Source organism: Hermetia illucens, chromosome 6 (genome assembly GCF_905115235.1).
Source record: "Hermetia illucens chromosome 6, iHerIll2.2.curated.20191125, whole genome shotgun sequence".
NCBI classification, from domain to species: domain Eukaryota; kingdom Metazoa; phylum Arthropoda; class Insecta; order Diptera; family Stratiomyidae; genus Hermetia; species Hermetia illucens.
This window is the reverse complement of record NC_051854.1, coordinates 3,670,526-3,696,666: the sequence shown is the minus strand read 5'-3', so window position 1 is coordinate 3,696,666 and position 26,141 is coordinate 3,670,526. Positions and strand designations below refer to the sequence as shown.

General features: G+C 41.1%; 3 protein-coding genes across 6 annotated transcripts; 1 reads left to right on the top strand and 2 right to left on the bottom strand.

The window, feature by feature from the left end:
- The first annotated feature begins 15 nt into the window (after window positions 1-15).
- On the top strand, window positions 16-1,006 carry LOC119659463 (dihydrofolate reductase). Its single transcript, XM_038067550.1, has 2 exons — window positions 16-419; window positions 481-1,006. The coding sequence occupies exons 1-2, from the start codon at window positions 334-336 to the stop codon at window positions 956-958; spliced, it is 564 nt and encodes a 187-aa protein (XP_037923478.1). The 5' UTR covers window positions 16-333; the 3' UTR covers window positions 959-1,006.
- On the bottom strand, window positions 950-1,727 carry LOC119659464 (succinate dehydrogenase assembly factor 3, mitochondrial). Its single transcript, XM_038067551.1, has 3 exons — window positions 1,442-1,727; window positions 1,274-1,383; window positions 950-1,217 (listed from the first exon to the last, which is right to left on the bottom strand). The coding sequence occupies exons 1-3, from the start codon at window positions 1,509-1,511 to the stop codon at window positions 1,008-1,010; spliced, it is 390 nt and encodes a 129-aa protein (XP_037923479.1). The 5' UTR covers window positions 1,512-1,727; the 3' UTR covers window positions 950-1,007.
- Window positions 1,728-5,813: 4,086 nt separating this feature from the next.
- On the bottom strand, window positions 5,814-25,612 carry LOC119659347 (synaptic vesicle glycoprotein 2B-like). Of its 4 annotated transcripts, none has more exons than XM_038067395.1 (10): window positions 24,485-25,612; window positions 17,248-17,689; window positions 17,029-17,139; window positions 11,010-11,660; window positions 10,818-10,946; window positions 10,603-10,764; window positions 10,332-10,543; window positions 10,051-10,268; window positions 7,034-7,193; window positions 5,814-6,970 (listed from the first exon to the last, which is right to left on the bottom strand). In XM_038067395.1, the coding sequence occupies exons 2-10, from the start codon at window positions 17,494-17,496 to the stop codon at window positions 6,793-6,795; spliced, it is 2,070 nt and encodes a 689-aa protein (XP_037923323.1). In that variant the 5' UTR covers window positions 17,497-17,689; window positions 24,485-25,612; the 3' UTR covers window positions 5,814-6,792. The 4 variants fall into 4 exon arrangements, with proteins under 4 accessions (XP_037923323.1, XP_037923322.1, XP_037923321.1 ...); XM_038067394.1 differs by having other exon boundaries at window positions 17,248-17,633; XM_038067393.1 differs by having other exon boundaries at window positions 17,248-17,575.
- Between the last annotated feature and the right edge of the window lie 529 nt (window positions 25,613-26,141).

Here is a 26,141-nt window from a genome sequence, read left to right as displayed (position 1 = left end):
AGCTCCTGGAAAATAGATCCAATTTGAATGAAAATTTCTTTGCCGTTTCGTTTTCTGCATGCCAAGAGTTCGGGAACACATTTTTTCGATTTATTTGCCTTGCACCAGCGTCCACTATTCAATAGTTGTTGACAGCCAGCACAACATGGAGGCAGCATCATCAAAACATTTCCACTCACAATAAAAAAACACAAGATAACCTCTATCTTCTCTGATTGCCCTTGCACTAGTAATTTTCCCCGCCAAATTTATGCCATTGTTGTCGCGTTAGACTCGTCTTATCTATTTACATTCCGTCTGGCTCGAAGTGAGTAGTCAATTTTCACCGAAAATATGTCCAACGCAAAGTTCAACCTTATCGTCGCGGCGTGCGAAAATATGGGAATCGGGCTCAAAGGAGACCTTCCATGGAGACTGAAGTAAGTTCCAAACCACCCAAATGCAACTAACCCGGGCTAACTTTCCTACCAAACATTTCAGAAGTGAACTTAAATACTTTTCCCGGATGACAACGAAAGTGAAAGACCCATCCAAGAAGAATGCAGTGATTATGGGTCGCAAGACGTACTTCGGAGTGCCGGAGTCTAAGCGGCCGCTTCCTGGGCGGGTGAATATCATTTTGAGTACCACCCTCAGTCGTGAGGACCTACCTGGGGACGTAATACTCTGCAAAGACTTGAAGGGTGCTGTGGAGCGAATTCAGCAACCAGATCTCCGTGACATCATTGAAAATATATGGATAGTGGGCGGTAGCGGGGTATATAAGGAGGCGATGGAATCCCCAAACTGCCACAGGGTATACTTCACTGAAATTAAAGCAAAATTCGACTGTGATACTTTCTTTCCCGACATTCCGAAAACATTCAAACTGGTCGAACCGGATCACGATGTGCCTGCAGACGTTCAAGAGGAGAACGGCATCAAATATCAATATAGAATCTACGAAAAGTCTCGCTAAATAAATATTGTATTCAATAAAGTGCCTACAACAATTTTTCCTAAATCATTCACTCTTGTTTCTTTCGCGCTGTCGTCGCTCCACCTCCTTGTGGGTCCGGGTCCGATGGCTCACCTTTGGCTGCCAGTAGGAGCTCGTAGAGTTGTACCACCTGTTCGTCGCGGAGGCTTTGTAAATCGTCCTCAGAGACTGGTTCGCCTATTTTGCTTTTGGCTTTACCTCGAAGGCCCATTTGTTCCGATAAGGTCAGAGCGTATTTCTGCAACAAGAACCCTCCAATCAGCGCTACAGCAGAGATGATTGCAATTCACCTACCGTCCATTCAGTCATAAAAAGAGTCGCCTCCGCCTCGTTGCATTTTTTATGCCGCTTGAATTCATCTCTTGTGTAGTTATCGCCTAATTCTCGGAGCTCTGCAGGCAGGCCTGGAAGTGAAGATCCCACTACAGTTCATCGTACAACGGGAAAATGGAATTAACTTACCTCGGTGCAGTCGTAGAATTGCTTTGTACAAGATCCGAACCCTTTGGCTTTGTGAAAGGTGGCATGCCATTGTCCTTTTGTAGGAATTTTTCTCCAATAGTCCAACAAGCCTGTGGGGATCTAATCACAGGCAGGAGTAATGTGAGGTTATGCTTGGGGAACTGACATATTGTGAGATTTCTACTATATTCCGGGATCAAGGCGTTCAGAGATATTCAAAGTAACCATAATGTCACAGCTTGAGATTCGATTCAAAAGAAAATCCATGAAATCTGTACAAGAGTTAACAATTTTTTCATGACATATGTCAAGCCACTTGGGAACGGTTGCACCAATTGCTATTTTCTGTGATTAATTGATTCCGGAAGTGAGCTTGTATGTAACGGCAATTGTATATTATGGCTGGAGCACTCAAATCCAGTTACTAAAGAATATGTTAAAACGTGACTCAGGCATGGGCTTTCAGTAAATCCAAATAAAAATTGAATTAGAAAAGTTATTGAGAGCACTGAATCTAGTTTTCACGATGTCTTCTGATTCTCGGATCCCCATACATCTGTTTAGTAAGATATGAAGTTATCTAGAAACGAAGAGAAAACTAGAACGAACCAGAATTATGCGTGTCAGGATATACTGACGTCTTCTACACAGATGGCCAACAAAAGAATAAGACTCTAAAGCGTAAAAATGAGAAGCGTGAGTTTACCTTGTTACAATACGTAACGGCTGCAGTCTTAAAGGCGGCAATCTGGATGATTGACGAGAGATTAAGGGGCAAGTGCATCGCAATCTGTAGCGGTAGTCAAATTGCATTGAGTGCGTTGAGCAGTTCTTTGGTCACTCCAAATTCGATCAAAAATATAGAAGCCGTTTGGATTTTGTTTCTAGATTCAATACGGTGAAACTACTACACTGTGGTGTAGTGTCGAGGGAAATGAAATCTCTGTGGTGTAGAGGGAAATGAAATTTCTCCCATGCCCGGACCGGAACCAGCAATTGAGGTGTCAGTAGCATTGGCTGATTCTGCTATTAAACACTCGAAATAAGTTTCCCATAATGAGAGGTGGCAGAGCCTTAGTGCTGCTAAACCCGCCAAACTTTTGCTTTCGATTAACACTATGCCATTTACTCTAGAAGGCCAGCTCTACCACAGTACATGCTCTTTTCCGAGCTTAATATTAATCGTTCAGCGACAACCAAGTGAATCTGGGCCTTGCAGTGTGTTAGAGCATTTAACTCAAGACCTCAACGGTATGCTTCAGCATTTATGTAGGAGATAATGTGCACATCATTGCGCTTCTTCGTGATTATTAACCTGATTTGACTCAGGTACTCATTCCCAGTTGAGCCGACTGGTTTCCCACATCCAGTCACGATAGAAATCCCCCTACCACTAGTGAGATTCGAACCACCACCTTCCGTTTTGAAAGTCCATAACCACTGAGCTATGCGGGACCTTTTCTGAAAAAAAAAATGCAGGAGAATGATGCCAAGAAATTAGAAGAAGAACTATTGGCTTCCAGTTAAGAGCCAACACCCATTGAAACAGGCATACGGATTGCGAGCTATAGTACAGTTGGAACATCAAGAATTCAAGGGATGGTGGGTGATTTGCAAGAGCGAAATTGTGGCTGCTAAACGTATTGTAATGAGTACCAGTCGTAGTACAACTGAACATGAAGCCTCTGCAACGACGAGAACTTATAGGACAGAAAAACACCACCGAACGTAACATCCAAAGCCCAACCACCTAAAGAAAGTCCTTGGGTGTCCTAATGAAGAATCAGTTCTAAGAATGGTGGGGGCCATTCTTGGCAATATAGCAAAGAATGTGGAAGGAGATATCACCGATAAACGAGGTAGGTTGGATAAAATCAAATGTGAGCCATTCATTACTAATTAATGCGGCAGGCGCATGCCAAAATGAACGGAAACGAATAAGCGCGGATCGCATAAGGAACGGGCCATGCAAGTAAAAAGGATAGTGAAGCGAAACAGTTCGGACAATATAGTAACCGGTCGGACGAGGTTGTGTATGTATTCTGTTTAATAAACTAGCTAAGAGTCACCAGCATATAGCTTTAATGGATAAGAAATCCGAGATGGTAGTTAAACATCTGCTAGAGAAAGTCCAAACAGAACCACATGCCCCTTTATGGGATAATTCGAGGACTTAATAGAAAAAATGTCGATCGAAGAGACATTGTGAAAGCAGCAAATGTTATGGATCTCTCATTTTGGGATTATATTATTCTCGTCTAACAGAGACGGAATCTCAAGTTTCACCTTTCCAAATCCATACAGATTTTACTCTCATAACACACAGTGGAGAATGTGGGTGGAAAGCTGAAGAAGGTATCCATCAAGAGATATTTTCCGAATCACAGTTGGATACTCTTTCATGTGAATATTAAAATGGATATCTTGAAGCCTTTCAGAGACTCCAGGAGAACTGAATGAACCAAATTTTGTCAGGTCTTTCGTTCTAAGATATCAAGAATAACTTATTTTAATACAGAAATTTCAGAAAAATTGGATCCTACTGAAAGCTATTGAGATTGCTTACAGGACATCCTGTTCGAGGAAATCTGACGAAAACATTTTACTATTGTGATGGAATCAAAATATTTTTGAACCTTCAAAGTCCATCAGCGGAAATTTTGGTAGTATAAAGGCTGCTTTAAAATCTATATATAAGAGGGCTATTAGGGTTGCCTCTTGGAGATGCTGGTTGAACTTGTCGGTGTTGGCGATCTAAGAAACGCTAGCGTTTTCCAAGGAGAGCTATTGGTAATCTGCGGACTCTGCAGGTAAGACAAGCGAGTGTGCAGTTTTAGAGCCATTGAGCTGCGCGAATTGAGTCTGCATAAATGTTTTGCAGAGCAGCCACGTAAACCAACACGTCAATCCCAAAGTCACTACGACTTGCATAAAAAAGATAAAAATAGGATCTCCGTGTGTGGTGCAAGCGGCACTCCCTCTTGTAACACTGCGTTTTTGTGCGAATCTAGCTTAGAACTGTTACTGGCTATTACTACTGGCTATCGAAAGGCCGACTATCATGACCTGGAGATCGGTTTTTGACAGTATGTTGGATGCAAGATCCCGGCCCGAGATAGGTTATATCACAATTGTACAGTCCCAGATTGAAGACCATCAATGAGAAAATGCGATGCACACTGTGCTGATTGTTACGCTTTGGTACCTTATGTCGATGGTGTCGGTTCTCCTTGGTTCGGTATTTGTCTTCTGGTTAAAGGCGAACACCAAAGCTTTGTGGTCTTGCGGATGTTAAATTGTCTGCCTTCAAGTATTTGCTGAAAGTGACGTACGGCACTGTAGATAGCCATAAGTTCTTTATCATACGTAGAGTACTTGCCCTGAGCCTCGTTGAATACCTTTAAATAGAACACAAGCAGTTGTTGACTCGTTGATGAAGTACAGCTCCCATACCGTGATCTAAGACATCCCAGTCTAATAATATTTCTGCTTTTGGATTTGGATGTCCTAGTAGTGTAACCCTCTGCTTTGCAATTTTCGAACCGAGCTACGCAGAATGGATCCAGAGGATCGGAGACTTGTTATTCTGCTTTGATATGTGTAGAAATGCGTTTAGTGGCTTCTGGGTATGGAAGTGAAGTGCTTGTGCAATGCATCTTCGGGAGAAGTTCAGCATCTCGAGGAATTCTCGCAGCTGCATTGCCGTCCCCGAGTGTGTATAGTCCTGGATTGCCTGTACCTTGCTAGGTAGTGGTAACACGCCTTGTGATGTTACCTTGTAGCCTAGGAAGTCAATTTTTGGCTGGCCAAGATCGCATTTCGTAGGGTTGAAATTGGTTCCTTGCTTTGAAAGTCTCTTGAAGACTATCCTGAGATGCTGTTCGTGCTCCAAATCCTTTGAGGCAATAAGCAAATCGTCCAGGCAGGCGAAGACGAAGGGCCGATCTCCGAAAATAGAATCAATGAATCGTCGGAAGGTCTGTGCTGCATTCCAGAGACCAAAACACATTCGAATGAATTCGAACAACCCAAATGGCGTTACAATTGCTGTTTTGGGCATGCCACCAATTCGTAGTTGCTAGAGATGTTTTTGCAGAAAGTTGGAGCTCAGTGCACCTTATTAGCTGAGTGAAGTTGTGCATACGTCTTCTCCTAGGATAAATGCCATATATATACCTCGTCAAAATGAAGAACCTAAAAATGAGAATTATTACCTGTTTGGAAGCTCGTGAATGTCCAAATGGATCTGCGGAATTATTATTGAATGTCTACGCGGGAAGATAATCGAAAAGCGCGCTAATAATGCTTCGTTCCATTATCAATTTGAATGAATATCTGTAAAGAAACGAAAAACCAAAACCACCAAAAGGGCTCTATTTAATCGAGCAGTTCCTTATTGACTTTATTGCTATTTAATTTCATTCAATTCAAAATTTTCAGCAATTAGCGAAAATATATTTTACAGTTTCCTTCACGATACATATCTAATGTCTCGTTTGTAACTAATATCAACTCTATACCCTTACAGAACTAGGACGTAACACAGGCATATACTTAAAGATAGAAAAAAAAGTCATACAAATAGAGCAGATTTGCATAATTTACTAAAATTATACTAAAAGTGAAACTAGCATTAAGTGATCCTCTTCATGAATCTAAAGATAAAACTCATATTGAAGTCGGAACAATCCACTTCCCAATGGTATCAGGTGTCTTAATTGGGAGTACCTTTTGCACGATAGGTAAAGCAAAGGCATAACTGGCAAAATATTATGTCCTTTCTTCTTTTGAACAATTGAACAATACAAGATTCATGCGAATGACTAAGATACAGCGGCAATGACAAAATGCTCTAACTAAATCCTGTAATGCATAAATTATTGGTACCTAAAATGGATATGTGTATGGTCGTTTCTCTCCTTCTTTATGAAATACTCTTTACTGGCAAATGTACGTGTGCTTAAGTTTCACTAAATCGTTTTATTTATGTTTATCAGTTGTGTCTCCTGTCTTTTCTTTAATATTTACGCTTAATCGAAATTGTTTTATGTATCTTTTTACTTTGACTAGAAATATTTTAGTGACCCACCGCACGTTGTGGCATGACAAGAAAATTAAAGGATAATCAAGTCTGATAAATTCATAAATCAATATTACTCGTACATATTCTAATCTATTAGATTTTACTCATAAACTTTATTCGATTTAATATAAAACGTAAATTAGCGTTCGGGTTCGTTCAATAACAATAACCGAGTAACATTCCTCATTTTGAAACGCTCTTTTGATGCATTGAACTTTTGTGTCCTCAATGTGAATACAAGCGGTAGGAATAGTGAGTGGTGATGCTTTTAAAGCAACATGCAAGGATCTTCAAGAGTCCCCGATGATAGGACTGGGACAATCATTGAGATTGTTGAAAGTCCTGCCGCAAAATTCGATGAGGCATGAGGCAATGCAGAATAAATTGGTGCGCTGAGCAGTGCTCCCATATGACCCCCACAAACACACAATCCAAGAGCGGTGCATCTGCAAAAGGATTAACATTATTAATCGAGGATAGAGTAGGATATAATGAAGCTTTAAACTTACCTTAATGGTGTGCTGTATGTCTCGATTGCTAGGATGGTTAGAGCTGCCAGACCAGCTAGTATTAGTCCCTGTGCTGTGCCTCCCGTCCAGATAACATGTTCGTCAACGAACATAAACCCAAATGCGCAACACAACATTGTGGCGAACGAAAAGCAAGTAGCTGTATTTTATAATTGTTGAATTAACAACTTATTTCGTCAAACATACCTTTCTATATGTGGCTGATGATATGATCATGAAAGTTTTCTGAGTAACGACCGGATAATAGTACATTTCTTACCGAAATAATATTCTTGGCTTCATAGCATAGAATCACAAGCTTCTCTAAAGGATCATATAGGTCGATTAAGAAAAAAGAATGGAAAATACCTCCAAAAAATTCGAGAATTCGAAGATCTATTCCGGGAAACAGTTCTCCATCAGTAAAAGCCCAACTGGTAACCGGTCTAGGACTGCTTTAGTAAGGAACTCCATATATCCCAGTTTTGCACTGAACTCCACCAATTCCATAACTTTGAAAGGACGACAGATAGGTTTTACCCTGGCTAAGCTGCGGTTACTGCGAGATCCTGTTATGGATGGATTCAGTATTCACTCTGACCTGATTGTCAGAGGGGATTCGAGCTCGAAGCACTATGTCAACGAGATAATGATCCAAGTCTATATGAGAACATCGCGTCTGCGGGCGAGGAGGATTTGCCAATGGACAAAAGAGACGCCAGAACATCGGCAGTCGGAGAAAGAATACGGCGATCTTTGGAGTAGCCTTAAGGAGGCTATACGGGAAAGTAAGTCCAATTGCCGCAAGCACTTGTGCCTTGAGGGAAATACGAACTCGTGGGGCGCTACTTACAAGGTTATAATGAATAAGATTCGTGGACAAAAATCACCCCAAGTAATGTGCCTGTAACTTTTGTTCAAAATAATCGCTTCCCCACAATTGGAAGAAAGTGGACCTCAGCCAACGGTTCAACAGGATTTCAACAATAGGCTGCTGTGGAACATAATGTATGATGGAGTGCTCGACATTCGCTTGCCAAAAGAGGGAATGTTGATTGGTTTTGCAGACATCCTGGCGGTGGTAGTAGTTGCGAAACACCCCGACAACGTACAATTGTATGGAATGAAACCATTCATACCATCAAAGCCTGGCTACAAATGGTGAAACTGTACCTAACGCCAAGTTGAGTTTCAAGGGGCACCTTGACTATATGCGCGAAATGGTAGCAAAGGCTAGCACATCTCTAGCAAGGATAATGCCTAATATTGGAGGGTCAAAGTCTAGTCGCCGGCTGCTCATCGCAGGGGTGGTGAAATTCATGCTGCTATACGCGGCTCCTGCCTGAGCGGGAGCAGTGGACAACACGGTGAATCAGAGAAGGACTGGCCAATTGCGCTAATGGTGTGAAGTGCATATGAGACAGTATCCGGTGAGGCAGTGTGTCATCGCGGAGATGATTCCCTTCGAACTTCTAGCGAGTGAGGCACAATGTCTTTACCGAAGAAGGAGAGCGAATCCGGCGGAAGTGACTGTGGGTTTCTGAAAAGCCACCAGAAAGGACCTATACGGGAAATGGCAACAACGGTGGGATAATTCCGAAAAAGGCAGTGATCCCGTGTATTGAAAAATGGGCCAAGCGAAAACATGGAGAATTGAATTACCACCTAACACAATTCCTTACGGGACACGGTGGATACAGGAATTACTTGTATCGCTTCGGATTGGATGAGTCCCCAGATTGTCCCGAATGCGCTGCTACACCCGAGGAGCCGGAGTATCTTATGTTCAATTGTTCGAGATTCGCCGGTTAAAAGAGGGAGGTTAAACGACGCCCTCAACTCAACCCTAGATGACTAGTCTAAGATATTGGACGAAAATTCAAAACGCCTCAGTTGTATTCCACTTCGACAATGGGCCGCACTTGCGGCTTTCAGTGGTAACCTTTGATATGGATCCATGCACGTAGTTACTAATCATGTGAGGACTCCAGGATAGCGGACGGAATTATTTTAAATGATCAGAATTTGTCAAAGTTGTGCCGAGGAAGTACGGCCGATAGAGAGACCCTCCAGCCTGTCGCGATCCAACAAACAAGATGTGTATGGAAGATCCGAAATCATAACCCACTGCTGATAATCCCAACCTTCCAAGATTGTGCCGTGCACACTTCACAATTTAGGTAGATATTCATTACAATGTCTCGCGCATCAAAAAGCAACCTGTGATGATAGGATCATGGATTTAAACATAAACATGAAGAGATGATTTTAAACTGTCCCCTGACGAACGCAACCCAAAATAGTATTCCCTCATGTAGTCACAGGTCCACTTTTCCAAATTTAATCTGTTCTTTTTTACAGACACGAGACACTATCTAAAGCAAACGCCAAAAAAGTTTGCTGGAGACATTACAAAACACTTGTCTCCAATAAGTTTCTCGCAATTCAACAATTCGTACTTGCAAACTAATTCAAATCCTTCGTAGACAATACTATTTCGGCAGGAATGTCCTTTCCCATTTATGCCAATTGATTCCCAGCTAACTAGGGACTCATCAATTAATCAAATAAACATCAACACTTCTCCGTGATGTGCTATCGGAATTATCCAGTTTTAAATAAGCTCCGACAGATCACGCCCAGGTTTTGGTGGACGTATTAATTAGTATAGTAGTCAGTAGACAGTGCTTGGGTCGCACATCAAGAAAAGATGCCAATTCCATTGCAGAAAATATTCTAGGAGCACTATGAGTGCGTCGTTCTACCACAGGACCATGAAAGAGTATAGGCATTTTAGGAAGTCCAACAACCATGGCACCTAGATATAATTCATGCCCTACACTCCATAGGTGAGGCTTAATAAAAGTATATAATAAACACTATTTTCCTTAGGGGCTATAAATTCTATAAAGCTCTCCCAAGGAACGAATGACCACTCACAATTTAGCTGTGATTCTTTATGGAATACATCGAAAGTAATGCGTGTCATGAAAGTTATATAAAAGCTTAGTACTTACTTGCTATCCGGCTGCGTCCAAAACGATGTATTGCTTCACCTACAAATGCTAGACACAACACTCCAGGAACTAATGCACCTAAATTAGATCGCCACAGGGCTTCCAAAAAAATATTATATTCAAATTCACGATCACAATTTCGTGGTAATCGTATCTGTTCTGTGTTATTCTTCGTGCAATTTATAAAATGTCGATCAGTCAGATCAGTGGCTATGAGTCTGAAAATGAAAAATTAAATCAGCAATTTAACTTGATAAAACGGAATAATTTTGAATATCTACCTGACATTATCCAATACACAGTTCGAGAAGGTCGTTCTACTCGTCTTAACGTTCGCGAACTCTGTATCGACGAACGAGCAATTTTCAAAATGAATGTGACTTAAAAAAACTCTACGGAATGTACAATTGTAAAAACTGCTTTGGCTGAATACCAAATTTTCCATGCTGTCGTTGAATACTACATTTTCGTAGGATTTATGTGCTTTTACCACCTAAAGTTAGTGTAAATCTTAAAATAGTTGCTTTTCAGATTTGACTGTCTTATACTCACCGTTTGTTGGCTATATCTTTCTTGTTCAATTGCTCTTGAGTGTCCAGCAATGAATATAGTCAAACCATGATAAACGAACATCGCCACAAACCATGAGGCTATCAATAGGGTTGTTGTTTTTAAATAGTTTTTACGGAACAGTTGTAAGAAGCTGCTAAAGAACTGCAATGAAAGGATATGAGTTTGCTCTCTATATATAATTGTAACCAGTTTACCATGTGAATTCCATGAGCCATGCCCGCAAGGACGGATGAGGGTATGTGATGTTTGTGAGCTCTGGCTCCAGGGAGTTCCAGCTCTGTGAGCGTGTAGCCACCACGAGCTCTGTTGCTTTTATATATTTTCTAAAATGAAGATAGAATAAGATATTAACAACTATATTGAACTAGAATATGCATTAATTTTACCTGATAAATAGACAAAGCATCAACCTCCCGGCCATTGTCTAGTAGCCACCGAGGCGATTCCGGCAGCCAAAAAAGTCCCAATATTGACATTACTGTTGGCAGGGAAATGATCAATAAGTATCGATGCCAAGCGCTAAAATGCTCTTTATTCTCCAGCATCACTTCCTGTCCCGTCTGCGGAACCGTAATTATTGCAATACCACCAGCAAAAACAGCTCCCGAGATCCCCAATGTTCCCAATAGTGACAGAATTCTTGTTCTGGCATATCCTGGTGAAATTTCACACAAATAACTCGCTCCTGCTGGTAGAGCACCACCAATTCCGGCGGCAGCACAAAATCGTGCCATCATGAATGGTCCATAGGTGGGCATGAAGGCTGCTACTACCGAAAATACTCCTGAAACAGCTAAGCAACTCAATAGAGTTTTTCTTCGGCCGGTCCGTCCAGCCAAGCCGCCCCATAGCAATGCACCACATCCTAATCCTAGTAGTGTTATGCTTCCTAACCAACTTTTTTCGCTCTCTAGTATGCAAAATTCTAGCTCTGCCGATGGTAGGATGTAAAATACAGCGTACACTTGAATTGCATGACCTGCTAAACCGAGACCAATTATCAGTGACGCAAGTAGTTGAAATTTTCCACAACCCGTCTGGAAAAGGATAAGAGGAAATGTATTAAAATTGCAAGCAAAAAGCAAGTAATAGAGACAATCTTATGTTATATCTATGTATTATTGTTGGGGAATTAATTGAAGCAGTTCATTAGCTACTAGGATTTCCGAGACTATAGAAGGATCACTGAAATATAAATGGGATTCTTTTTTAAAAATTCTTCTGAAATTAACAAATATAAATAAATTGTCTGGCCAGTTTTTTTATATTGGGGAACAGTATAAGGGAAAAGGATCTCAACGTTTTTATAAGCTTTCTGATTCTGGCATCATAAAAAAAAGTAAGGCTGATTTTCTAACAGATTGCGCACAAAGATTTCAGCTCTCCAACAGTTGACCTCCTAGAGTTTTCTTCAACAGGTTCAGACAGATGGTAGTTTCATCAATTTGGGGTGTATGGAGCACGTTCTAGCTAATCCCTGTGAATTTTTTGAAACATGATGGAAAACCCTTTCCTCGTTTAACGCCTATTTTGCTTCAAGTGTATTGTGATAAACATGACAAGCGTTCTTCCTGATTAGGGAAAAGAAACAAGAAATTTATCACTTGGTGATTTTTGGGATATAAATTTCCTCACATACTACCATCATTTAAATCTACTAAAGAACCAACTTCGTCAAAAATGAAGCACTGCGTCTTGTTAATGTTTTGTTTGAAAGGCGTTGGAATTTTGTCCTCACCAGGGGCTAGGTTTGAAAGTAAGCAGTATAGACGATTTGCGGTTTCGTCCAGGGCAGAGGCAACTAATCAGACGCTGCCTCGGCCTCTGCCTCTAAATCAAGGTAGTTTCTAGCTAAGTATTTGATAACCGGTTCGAGTACAGAAGTCTCGATAACCACGGAACAACTGTTGACAGTAGTGGGGTTCCAAAGTCTGAAATGGTGAAGTTTAAGAAAAGAAAAGTGAAGCAACTCAAAAGGAAGTTGGTAGCGTTGGAATTCTCTACAATGTTACTCCCCATTGCAGCAGGATTGTAATGGAGATATCGTGAAGCTCTGTAATCGCATGGAATATATGATGAAGAAAACGATGAAGAAAACGATGTCGAGGGACTTGTCAACCCGGATAAATGAAGGCAAATTACTAGCTCTTCTGCTGACAATGTTATCTCCAAAATAATATATGTTGAAAAAAATCTCGAGAAATAGGAAACACGATGGAAGGAAAGGGTTCGAATACACGAAAAAAATAGGGGAGATTTCGAAACGGCAAGGAGAAGTTGGAAAACGGCAGAAGGAGACCACCCAGGAACTTCCAAGTAGTAGGATACTAATCAGGATACTGTTAAACCGCAAGTAGTGGATTATCCGGATTAAGGCGCAAAGCGATAAAAAGGCATTGTAAAAGAAATTTCAAGACAGCGTCAGGAAAAAAACAAGTAGACAGAGAGCAACGATAATATTAAAAAGGAGAAACGAAACAATGTTATGCCAAAAGACTTAGAAACAGCAGACAATTTGGGTAGTGATTTGAAAATAATGATTCATCATATTGTAGCAAGCTTTGATGTATTCTTTCAAGGGATTGTTACAATCGGAATAGAGTAGGGTATTTCTAGCCAACAAATTACAAAAAACGAAAGTTTTCAGAAGCAATACAAGAATATAAATGGAACTGACCTAACTTTCAGAATAAAAAATGTTGGAAAATGACGAGAAGACGAAATTGATAGAAGTGAAAAGTAAAAAGCATACATGAATGATTGTAATGGAGAATCGTTTGAAAGCCACAACGGAGCAAGAGTCGACTTTGAAGCTTTGAAGCAACTATAGCAAACCATGGAAATTATGTAATTGATTTTGAGAAGCACAATCAAAGGTAAAACTGAAATTAAATAAAGGTCAAAAGTTGGGTGGCTAAGGTTTATTGGGCACGATGGAGAAATCTTCGGAAAGTGATTTGATATCTCTTCAAAGTTCTTATCATAAAGGAGCAAGCAAAGTTTTGAATGCCCCCCCCCCCCCCTTCTCTTCTTTACTTTCAAGCTCCTCCTTTCATCAAATTCTCTGGCTCCTCTGATGACTCCCCCCAAATCTGGTAATTTACTCTGCCGCTACCTTTTCTCAGTCTATGCTCCCTCTCCTCCCACTAGGGGGTGCTAGGTTTAGCGCTAAAAGTCAGAAAGAGTCACTCTATGCGCTACTCGCACAAATCCTCACCCACTTCCTTTTCCTATTCTCTTGACTGATATTCCTTATCAAATCAGAACTACACTTAAGATTTCGGAATCATCCTCTGATTTTGACTCCATCTAACCCTATTTAACTCTCTTCAAATCCCTCGTTAGAAGTATCCTCGAGTACTGTTCCGTGAGCTGGTCACCCTCCCGTAATTGTGCTTGCTCTTGAAAAATTCAGTAAGTCAGTAAATTCACGTGTTACCTCTTCTTTTAAAAAAACTTTCCCGGGATGAACCCTTCTCGCCTGCGCTCTCTTAACTAACCTCCCCCCTGATGGATTTCTGAAACAATGCTGCTTGGAAATAGATGCGATGGAATGAAAAACTCCTTCTTTTTCATTCTCCGTAATGTTTGCAAGGGGGAAGGGGTATGGAAGTAGATATGAAATATGCTTCATTGATGTCCCTTCAGTTTAGGGAATGCTGACTTAGAATTTCCCCTTCTCCAAAATGTAGTAATTAAAAGCATTATTCCAATACTCAAATATTGCTTTTCAATCATAGATAGTAACCATGACTCCTTGTTGAACATATGGATTTTCGATATACGAGTATGTATGTATTCTAATTCATACGCAAAAAGATGAAAGTCATTATTGTGCGGTAAACTAAAGAGGTATACAATTTTTCGAGTTTATTGTTTCGAAAATAGAACTTGAAATGTTTAAAATTCCTGCAAGTGTTCTGAAAAATCTATAAATATTTCATCGATCAATCTCAAAGAGTAAGTACTCTAAATATTTAGATTAAATTCAAAACTCAAAACACAGAGTGGATTCTCAGATTACTAATTGAATTCCACTAAATTTAGAATACCTTCATTTTGGTGTATTACGACAATAAAAATCGATTGCTAAATTTACATAAGTGGTTCCTATTTATGTTTCCATATTTTCAGATATGTGCTCGTAACACGTGGCTATTATTCAAAAAGAAAATTTTAATTTCTATAAATATCGTTTTAATTTAGATTTCATTATCAAACTGTTGTTGGTTCCCAACTGGATATTTCTAGTGTTTCTAATTTATCTTAGTTTACATTGAAAATTTACTTCACTTCTTTTTATGACGGATTTTATGCCACACTTCCATGAAATGCTTTATTGGATGTAAAGACGATTGAAACAAGGTAAATAAACATTTAAATACATATATTGGGTGAGAAAATAATTACTGCCGTTTTTAAGTTTCTTCTTGTGAAATAAAATTATATTAAAATCGGTTTGATGTTTATCTGACATACGCAATTTATTTGGAAACGGTTAGTCTCATTGACATGAAATGTGGTGGATCTGGTGTGCCCTTTCGTTAAGTTTGAGAGGAGGAGGGGGAGGGCGTAGCTGAATGGAAAGCATGGTGAGACTGACCATTTCTTTACCCAACTCGTAAGTGGACATGGAAGTTTTCAGTCTTTCTTGCACAAGATTGGGAAGGCACGATTACCTGATTGCCGGTTTTGCAATGGGGCTGTGGATGACGCCCACAACATCTTTTTTTCCTGTGAAAGTAACCATGGGATTCGTCAGCAATTTTATTCAAACATAGGAGATCTCTCTCGAAACAACATTGTCGGAGGATGCTAAGGGGCGCTGACAGGTGGAGCCGTATTATGCATTACATTCGGGTTCTTCTCGTTGCAAAGAAGGTACAGCTCGACGCGTGGAGGGGCCGGAGGTTCCTTGAACTAACAGTTCCTTTCCTCCTGTCTCCTCCCGTTCTTTGATTTGAAGGCTCTCCAAGGTGGGGGAACTCGGGGGATGTGGAGGTGTTTAGTAGGTAATTGTGGCGTACCTTTGCGGGAGTCCAAAACTCTGTGCGTAATTACATTCACTTACCACACCCCCCACCATTTCAGGGGTGTTGGTCCGGATCGCTTAGTGGTTAGAGGGCCAAACTATCGCAGCGGAAGATCACTTTTAAAATCTTACTGGTGACAAAGGGATTTGTCTCGTGATGTTGGATACTTGAATGACTACCTGAATCAAATCAGGGTGATAATCAAGAGCGAGCGCAATGCTGACTGCATGACCTCCTTCTTGTACAGCCTGGAATGAAGTGTTCTAACCTGCTTCAAGGCCCAAGTCCAATTGGATTGTCGCGATTATTGATTTCATGGTTGTCGTCGATACGATATAAAAAATTGGGGGCCGAAAAAAGACTCCACCTGCTCATGTTGATTTATCAGTTTCTCCATGGTGAGAACTTGAAGGAGTATCACCGTTCTGTAGAGACAGGTAACAGCCCATGAAGAGGGAACTAAACAGCATTGCTGCCCAGGTGTCCCTGGACGCGTACCAAAACTGGAAACCCTGTTGGCAGCAGTGTACAGATGCGGAAAGTTGCTACTTTGAAAAAAATCTAATCGTTTGTACTATTCTCATGAATAAATTTTTAAAAAAATAACTCGTTGTAGAATTATTAAGTTGACAGATTAGAATTTAACAAGATGACCCTAATTTTTATGGCGCACAAAATCGGTCCTTGGTCTGATATGACAAGCAATGGAGGCAATATCTTAAGAGTTGATTAACTTGACCTAAAAAAAAAAGAAAAACCGATTTACCGACCCGCAAATAACCTATCCTAAGAATTCTGCTGAAGCATATTCTCTCAGGTTCGCGTGGTACCGGATAATTTGTGGGGCTTCGTCCCATTGCAGGCTTGGGTTTCATCGTCCTCCTCTAGTACGTGGGGAAAAGCTACGCTCTCCCAGAAATTCGATGTTGTTGTCCCAAAAGCTGACTCCAAGTGGACTGATGGCTAAGACTGAGCCTATATTGCTAGCGTATTCGATATATAAGCCACGACTCTTTGCGCTAAGTAAAAGTGATCATTTCTGTAACAGACACATTCTCAGGAACTACTCAACCGAAAATCAAGAGGTTGCCTGCTCAAATAAAGTCTATAATTTTTGGTAATTGACTGGAAAACCCCCTTAACTCCTCCTAGAACCAAAAAAATTTGCAACATTGTAGGTTATAATATAGAGCATGATCCTACCAAGTAATTGTACTCATTTTACGTGTTAGAAAGTACGTTGATAGTAATATATGGGTTTCATCTACTTTACGATGTGGTATTATGTGGCACCATTGTCACTGAATTACTAATAGTAACCAATAGGGAGGAGTCAGCTCTATCAGTTCTACATTAATACTAGTTCACTCACCTGTTTAATAGCATCTGCATGAAATTGACTCAGCAGTAGATCATTATTGTAGTCGATAAGCTCTCCAGATTCTGACTCGTGACTTTGTGATCCTCGTCCCGACGATCCCGTCTGTATATATTCCGGATTATCCAAGATATTATTATAAATATTATGACGATTATTATTGATATTGAGAAGATGATATGTAGGATTAAGAACGTTAATTTGATCACTTACGCCAGTGCCACTGTTGCGGTCATTTCGATTCATTCCTTTACTGGTGCCCGATGCATCACTTGCACTACGTCCGCTACTAATAAGCCCTGCACTATTCGATCCCAATGATCCGGCACTGTTCATTTGGGCACCGTATTGTGATACCACTGACTGTACTCCGTCCGTGTACGGCATCAGTCCCGGTGGAAAGCCACTTAGTGACGGTGAACGAGGGTTAACCAAGTACGCTTCTTCCGATTCCTCCGACATTACGAGCACGTGACAGACAGTTCAATGCTTGTGCTGAGGATTTTTTCGGGACAAACTGTTCCGGCCAAGGGGACTGCATCTTCACAATGATTCATAACAATATTCAATGAATTTCGATACGTACAACGTCAACGATCCTTTTTGTACACAGTTTGTGTTTTAAAATTTACATAAACATAACATTCGCAAGTAACTTAAGTAAAGGAAAATACAAACAACGTATAATGTGCACCACAAAATGCCGCAACTTGTGTTTATGATTAGTGTATGAATTTTAAATTAAAATGATTAGCAAACACTTTTTGAATGTTTAAACGCGTACAATGGAAATGTTTTGTTCTGGGTTGATCAAACACAGCACCTTACGTTCCAAACAAACAATTGTGATTCGTGATGAAATGAACAGAATTATGCGTAACATAGAAATAAAGGAATGAAAAAATATATTTTTGTTAGCAATTGAAGCAATGATAATATTATGGAGAGTGCAATATGATTATTTAGTATATGCAAATGAATCAATGCCACTTTGAATATGAATAGTGAGTCGGCGACGATTATTTAATGGAGGTTGCGATATGAATGAGAATGATTGTCGTCGCCTGTTAGTGAGTTTAAGGTACAACCCTGCAGGTGGGTGATGGAAAAGCAACTATAATAGCGGAAGGGTTTCATTGTGAGCCCGTAACTGTTTCCGGTCCTTTGGAAAAATTAAGAGTTGCATGACTTTAGTCTGACTCCTGAATCCCAACTTCCTTTTTGGACTCACCAAGAACAATTTCGTTCTTGTACTTATGAGGGCGACATGTTAATCTAGTTGAGGTTGGTTGTTCCTAGGATTTAGCACTAACCACATAGCGACTCCGGTTCACATTAATCAACCCTAATTGGATGATAATTGGGGTTTACGCCGCACCACATTCACAAACATTTCAGTAATTCTAAACACTCCCTGAATGCACATGAAACAATCACAGACATTATCCAATACAATGTCACTATAAGTAACCACAAGTTTCCTGCAGAAATGTATCTCTAACCCCATTCCACTATGGATGATTCCAAGCCAAGCAGCGAATATTTCCATGCGTCTCAACAAACTGCACCATCGTCAAACACCGAGTGCAGTTCACCATGTTGGCAGAGTGCACATTGTCGGGTCATTAATCGTTGGTGCAACAAATAAAAATAGATGTAGCCGCGGCTTCCCTTAGCAAAAACAGAACCCCCTGCTGACACTTCATCCGACCAATAACAAGCACATAGTCCAGGCCCAAAACAAAATACCAGGAGTCAACTTGTGAACATGGAGCGCTCAGTTGCCATCCATATGCCGCAAATATGTACAATGCTATGCTCACACAACGGATGACTAACCCTCGGATTAACCTAAACAAGTTGTTAAACATTTTAATTGATTGAATGTAAACAGAACTGACTGTGGGTGGAATATATGAAAGTTGGTACCTAGTGGGCATATATGTAAGTCACTCATTCGGGACGTTACATGGTGCAATAGCCAACAATTCGATTAGGAATCATCGTAATATGTTGGGAGCACTTTTTTGGTTTCTGTGTCGATAGAAGATTGTGTAATCTGGAATGCATTTGCGGTACCGAGATGGATAGGAGTTGATTTTTTTTTTGTTTATAGACCGGCCTTTGAATACGTTGTTCAGTTGTCCCTTCTTCATGCAGGTCACATAAAGAAACCTAAAGCTCTAACTGCAATACAATTGAGAAAACTCAGATTTCAATCAGGGCAGGAACAAAACTCGTTATGAAAGTTCTACTAGATTTTGAATGCCTGGCATAGGCAGTGCTGAATATTTATAGTTTCCCTGTACGATTTCGTTAAATGAAACACCCACCTATGATAAGGTGCTCAATCACCATTCCTGTTGAGGGGAGAAGAATGATTTGATTAAATGAATAGATACTAATAAAATTAGGTCAGTTGGGCTTTTCAAGGGGGTGGGCTTATAATTTTGACTCTGGACTAGGACTCTCTCCCCAACGTCTTTGCGAATCACTAGACGTTTTGATGTAGGGTCTGGGAACTGATAATTTGAGAGGAAGGAAGCCTTGGGGCTTAACGGGTGACAGTGAACCGGACCCTTAAAATAGATCATTCACTACTGGGGCTAACCATTGTTGGGTAATAAACATGAATAACCCTTTCCCACTTATAAGCAATTAACTCACATCAGTGTTAAAAGTGGGATTAACCACTGAGCAGAAGCTATCAAGAAAATAAGCAGTTAATTTTGCCTCACCTCCTTTAGAAGGGAGTTATAATCCCTTAAACTCGAAACTAAAGCGTCCTGGGAGAATAAACTGAGACTCCTACACAAGATACCTGAGTGACAATATTGCTCATCTACAGGTGGGCGGTGGCACCAAGATCAAAATAAAGCTAGAAACAATGATAAAAACCTCAACAGAATCGTTATTGACGCGTGTGAAACCAGCTGTCCCGATAAGACATCAAAGGACGTACCCTGGTGGAACAGGAACCTAACCAGAATGAGAAAGGAGGTCCGAAAACTCTTCAATCGGGTGATACAAATCGGCGGCTGACAGAGGTACAAAAATGCACTGGTGACGTATAGCAACGGGATAAGGGAAACAAAAAGAAACCGCTTCAGGGAATTCTTTGAAGGCATCGAACAAACCACAGGAGCATCCAGACTATACAAAACTATTGCCAAAGGCAGGCCAATATATTCTCTCTATCTGAAGAAAGAAGATGGGACATTTACCGAGAATGAAAACCACAAGGTACATCTCCTTGTTAAAACGCATTTCTCGGGGTCCTAATCCAAGGTGGAAGACAACAACATTCTGTCTAACACCCCCAAAAAGCGGCAGAGAGAAAAAGGGTGAAATGGAAACTAGTAAAAGAGGTATGCTCAGAAGCTAGAGTAAGATGAGTAGTGGGAATCTTTAAACCTATGAAATCACCCGGATTAGATGAAAATACTACTCCACAGGGTCCTGAAAATTAATATGAAGGCAGGCTAACGTGATCTTTATTCCGAATGCAGGCAAAAGCATCTCTTACACCCTAAATCATTCACGCTAATTTGCCTGACTTCGTTTGTACTGAAAACAGAGGAGAAGACCATAGACAACTATATTAGAACTAACGTTCTAATCCGTAATTCCTTATATATCGACCACAATACACTTACCGGACAGGTCGATCAACCGAAGCTGCCCTGTATCAGCTGGCGGATGCATTACGAGATACCATAGAAACAACAGAAATACAAATTAGTGTATTTTTGGACATTGAAGGAGCGTTCGATAACACATCGCACACCCTGACCCACAAGGGATGGGATGATAGAGAGTTGACAAATAAAAATGCCGACAGGTATAAACTATATTATCATAAACACTACCCAAGGTTTCCCACACGGCCGGGTAGTAGCAGAGCTAATGTGGAGTACATTAGTAAGTTAGTTAGAGGCCAAAAACTCGTGGTGGTGGAAGTTGCGGATCAATACGCAAGAAAGCTTCTAAACAACGGGAATATCAGAATTGTTTGGGTAGTGTTATTGATGTTTGGATTATGGGCACACGTCTGCAACCCCTCGGGGACCTGACAGAAGGGCAACTTGCCGCAAATGCGGTCAGGCGGGCCACATCTACAACGAAAAGGAAAGCTACGTCCTATGCAGCGACCGTGGCGCGTCTGATGAGAACGTTGCGCATACTGCGGGCTAGAAGTGGTGTCCAGTCTTCAGAGCAGAACACACAGAGGGGCAGATTGTGGTCGGGGGTGACTTCAATGCCAGGGCACTTGAATGGTAATTACCTCACCCAGACTCTAGAGGGAACAAATTGTCAAATGACGATGAGAACAGGACTGGTAGTTTTAAACACCGAATCCACCTTAACGTTCCGACGCTCAGGCTGCGAGGGAAGCATTCCAGACGTAACCTTCGCGTCGGTGGTGGACGGGTGGCGAGTTCTGGAAGGCTTCTCGGCAAGCGACCATCAATACATTACCTTCCAAGTGATGGACATAAACTCTCGGTGTGCGCAACCCCATTGTTTCTGTGCATGGAACGTTGCGAAGGTGAACACTGGGAGGTTTGTCGAAACTCTTGGAACAGGTGGAGCCGCGCTGGAGGATAACCCTGGGGTGGCGGCGCTGCAGCTGGCACTGTCGTAAATTCAGTTATGAATCTGATAACGGCGGCCTGCGGAGCTTCCATGCCCAGGAGGACATCGATACGTCTATGTATCGGTGGACGGCGCAAATTGCAGAGCTCCGGAAGGAGTGTCACAGACTCCGCCGCTTAACACAACGTCTAAATGGCCGGTAGGAGCCATGCATCATTATGACAAAGTACAGATCAGCTAAAGAGAGACTCCGCAGCGCAATAAACAGGAGCAAAGCTGGTCGACGACGTGAATGGGGACTCGGTTACCAGCCGAAAATTGTGAATTCCTTTGAGAAACGAGAGTGAAGAGGAGGAAGAGAACTGTCAGCTCAAGGAGTTAGCTCGATCCGTCAGTCCTCATTTTTCAAACCACTTACTAAGCTACATAATTGCTAGGAGTACTAAGCCCCTTTTGACTTTGGGGTCAGTTGTGTAATTTTTTCGATGTTAAATTTTAGAAAGTAAATCGTCTTTTCCGTAGAGAAGAGATAAAGTGGAGAAAACAGTCGTCGGAAGGGAAAAAGTAACTAAATAAATTCCCTATAAAATAGATTATTTTAAGATGCTTTTCAAAGGAAAAGTAACATCTAATATCTCCGTCCTCTAAGTATCGATAATGGAGGACAGTAATAGTCAGGATTCCAGTTTATTCTCCCTCAAAGAACTTGTAATTCTATAAACCTCTTCAGAAAATATCAATGAAAGAAATCAGATCCCCCATCGTTCCTGATAAGGATTGCTATAATAGAATTTCAGTCTTACGTACGTCGAAACAATCAAAGAAATGTCATCACAAGTCCTTACGCCCAGAGTATCTAAAAATACTTCGATTACGTCCCTTCTTTTCCACATATGTTGCGAATATACCAATTCAATTTCCTCTTATCAAAGCTGACTGTTCCTTCGACATTTGTCGTGATGTTGAGATATGCTCTTTTCACACGGAAAATTGAATTTCATTACTTTCCACTCTTGATATATGTTAACATGAAGATGTGTTCACGTATGTGGGCTGAGAAGTCATATTGTCACGCTCGTGCTCGTTTCTAATGGTACGTATGCACATTTTGATATAAAATAGACATCTAATGACGTACGCTCTTATTCCCCAAATTACGTTATTTTACCCTTCGCTGGTTGATGATTGCGAGAAGAAAGGTCACGTACATGTCTGCGGTGAGGGTTGGTGGAAAGAATGTCATCCCTTAGTAGCGGAACTCGATACAAATTAGTTTAATCAAAGGCAAATCCTTTAAGATTAGAAGATGTTATTTGATCAGGTTTTATTTGAATTTCGTCGAGTTATTTCGATTATTGATAACATAAAGCAACATTTAGGTTTTCCATAACGTTGAATTCGTTGCTGCCATAGACACGAAGCTCATTTCAATTTATACAACTCGGGGGGTAGGGAAAAAATCCGGGGCCAGGCTTTAAAAATGCGCAATTAACCTAATTTTGTTGATCATTATTCCGGCCTCCCTGGGAATTCTACGGAACCAAGGGAAATCACCCCCTTTTCGTTCCTCTCCCGATGGGTCTGATTGGTTTATATAGTTCTTGTCAACTCTATATAGAACGTGGTGCGGGGTTGAATTGGTTAAGCGTCAGCCTTTCGATCTTAGTGTTCTGGGTTCCCCGCGAAATCTAGAGCTTCAAACACCTCGCAAACGAAGATCAGGGAAAGATAGTTCCCATCGCATGGATGCGCCGTTGATGTCCACAGTTTAATCAAAGGAGGAATAGGAATGAAGCATAGCAAGTGTTGTTTCATAAGTGAAAGACATGTACACTTGGAGCTTAGCTGGGAAGGACGTTAAAAGAGTAATGTTGTTTCTATCCGGCAAACCTGAAGTTTGGGGATAGAATAGTCTTTGGTCCACCAATTCATTGTGGTGAAACCTAACGAATCTTTCGCCTTATGTTGGTTTGAGCGTAGAAGTTGAAGCCACTCTAAGCGAGCAATAGCATTGACTATGATCGATCACGTTGGAAGTGCTACCCCGAAATTCAAACGACATTACTTAACGAAAATTAGTAGAACATCGATAAAATTAGACATGAGAAAACACCGCCTAAATGGAAAATTTCACAACAAACAAAGGTGGTAAATCCTGTTCCGGATTGAATCACATTCAGCAGAATTTTGTTTCGGGGATCGAGCATTCGCTTGTCTAAATAATCATCAGAGCGTTCTTGGAAGAGTGTGTGACTTAGTCAAGCTTCTTAAGACGTCATCTACTATATATCATCCAACCTCCAAAAAATCTCACCCCAACTGTACTCATGTGTACATCAAACCCATTTCTTGGAAGATGGGACTCAAATTAGCTCCACTTCTCCATGTCACGAAACATGCCTACATTCTTGCATTTCCATGCGTCTTAACCCGAATTGAGCAGGTCAGGCGAGGAACTTTGGATATATGTATCTAGAGTTCTCAATCGATGGTGTATCGTACCTCGTACGTTACGTATTCAGATACAAATATTCCAAAACATTATTATCTTCCACTGCGGACTAACAAAATATTGCATGCAGCTCTGAATGAAATCAGGGAGGAGACTATTTATAGTTGCAATCAAGTCGCTCTGTAAAGTGTGCTCCGAACAGAAAAAAAATCAAACAAGCAAATGTTAATGAGGCATTGGAAATGTGTGCCTAATATAAAGTTAGGGTGCCGACAGAGCAGCCTGCTGGGAACGAAGAAGGATCTTCCGACGTCACTACACTACGGCCGGAATCCTTCAACGTTGCGGCTTTTTCATGAGACTATACAAATACAAACGTAAAATTTGAATGTGGTCACCAACCTGAGGCGAAATTTCATTAAAAATTAATCTATCTATAGTTTGGTCGTTCTTTATCCACTCGAATTCAAATGCGTTCTAATTAGTAACTTCCCACTGCCTGCTGGCCTGATTCCTCGTATCGAAGCACATCAGTTAATCTACCACTTTCCGCACAAATTGATTGCATCACATCCACACCGTCCACTTCGATTTTCCCCCTTGCACGGGGTCTTTTACACTGTATCTGGCACAAATCTCAAGATAGGCTAATTAACACTAATCTCCTCCGGCTTAGAGCGCGCACTACACTCGAATTTTCCTTTTGTAATGAGCACAAGATGTTTCAGATACTCATCGTCAATTTTCCCATAGATAACAGAAGGCAACAATATTCTATCGATTTTCTGCCAATTGCTCAACACGAACAGAGGAGAGCTCTGCAGATATACCTAACAAGCTGAACGCGGTCACGAGCTACTTTCCGTTTACTCGACTTGTCGCAACCCCGTCATTTTCCTAACTAATATACACATATTTCCCGCCCTAGGACTGACTATCCGTGCAGTCGAGAAAATGGGAAAAGTGCCATTCAGAAGACCGAAGCAGGGCATGCGCTCTGCGGGTTGCGAATGAAAAATTGCAGTTGGACTCGGGGGGCGCGTTTGCAGACATCGCGTAATTTGGCGCGCTCAAATTCTAGCTACCCAGAGACGATAAAGCGGAAAAAGTTCATTTTCACAACAACAAAAACCACGATGTTGATGAGTCAGGAAATGTGTGGTTTATTAAACGTAGCATGCATTCCGATGTATCTACACGACAAAGGTCAACGGAAGATACCGAAAAGTGGAAAAGATATCGGCGTATCTACGGTCGTAGTGATATGGAGCTGAGTCGGGGAGCTTTTGTTTCCGGCGTATCTATCGGTTAGGGGAGGAAGTCAGTTGTTTATTTTAGTTACTATGGAAGCCACTCGATGCTGTTGTCGCCACGGCAACTAGGTGGAGTTTTCGATTTAAAGCAAGAGCTCTCAGTTCTACTTTTGGTTAGCTACGTAGAAATTATTATCATGCATAGAATGAAAGCAAAAGTTAATAATGTATCTCGTTCTCCAGCTTTCCTTTGCAATAAAAGAGAATACGTAGCCTACCCACGGTGTTGGATTCCTTTTGTCCTTTGATTCGAGGGGGAGTTGCAAATAATCCTGGTTTTTGGTTTTAGGAATTGAGTTTCTTTCATATTTTTACTAAAAAATCGTTGGAAACTAATGGGGGTTTCCAAAGCTAAGATAATCGGATATCAAATCGAGGTAGAAATATCACAACGGGCGTGGTACCAACGGCTCTAATCCAATGCCAGCTCTTTTACTAGTGCAGCCAACACGAGGCTCCAACGACACTATCCTTTGCGAACAACGTTTTATCGACAAGCAAGGAAGAAGTATAATCATATCCAGTGAATTGCCTCTGGGCAAACTGTAACCTTCGGGTTGTACCAAATATATACATGGTTACCATTGACCCCTTGGTGGGGTATAGCGAGTCAACGACATCAACGCGTAGTCGCTCGCGATTACCTTAAATGCGCTTCAGCTCCCTCTACAACTTCTCGAGATGCCGGCACTACTACGCCAACCGTTTCGTTTTTAATAGTATCAGACCAGCAAACTCCGATGATA

What these genes read in the sequence shown, in the direction of transcription:
- LOC119659347 (XM_038067395.1), bottom strand. Translation starts at nt 17,496, where the DNA reads ATGTCGGAGGAATCGGAAGAAGCGTACTTGGTTAACCCTCGTTCACCG. An exon ending in ACCGCAACAGTGGCACTGGC is followed by an intron (nt 17,140 to 17,247) that starts GTAAGTGATCAA and finishes GAATATATACAG; the next exon opens with ACGGGATCGTCGGGACGAGG. An exon ending in ATGCAGATGCTATTAAACAG is followed by an intron (nt 11,661 to 17,028) that starts GTGAGTGAACTA and finishes ATCCTTTTCCAG; the next exon opens with ACGGGTTGTGGAAAATTTCA.
- LOC119659464 (XM_038067551.1), bottom strand. Translation starts at nt 1,511, where the DNA reads ATGGCATGCCACCTTTCACAAAGCCAAAGGGTTCGGATCTTGTACAAA. An exon ending in AATTCTACGACTGCACCGAG is followed by an intron (nt 1,384 to 1,441) that starts GTAAGTTAATTC and finishes CTTCACTTCCAG; the next exon opens with GCCTGCCTGCAGAGCTCCGA. An exon ending in TTTTTATGACTGAATGGACG is followed by an intron (nt 1,218 to 1,273) that starts GTAGGTGAATTG and finishes TTCTTGTTGCAG; the next exon opens with AAATACGCTCTGACCTTATC.
- LOC119659463 (XM_038067550.1), top strand. Translation starts at nt 334, where the DNA reads ATGTCCAACGCAAAGTTCAACCTTATCGTCGCGGCGTGCGAAAATATG. An exon ending in GACCTTCCATGGAGACTGAA is followed by an intron (nt 420 to 480) that starts GTAAGTTCCAAA and finishes CAAACATTTCAG; the next exon opens with AAGTGAACTTAAATACTTTT.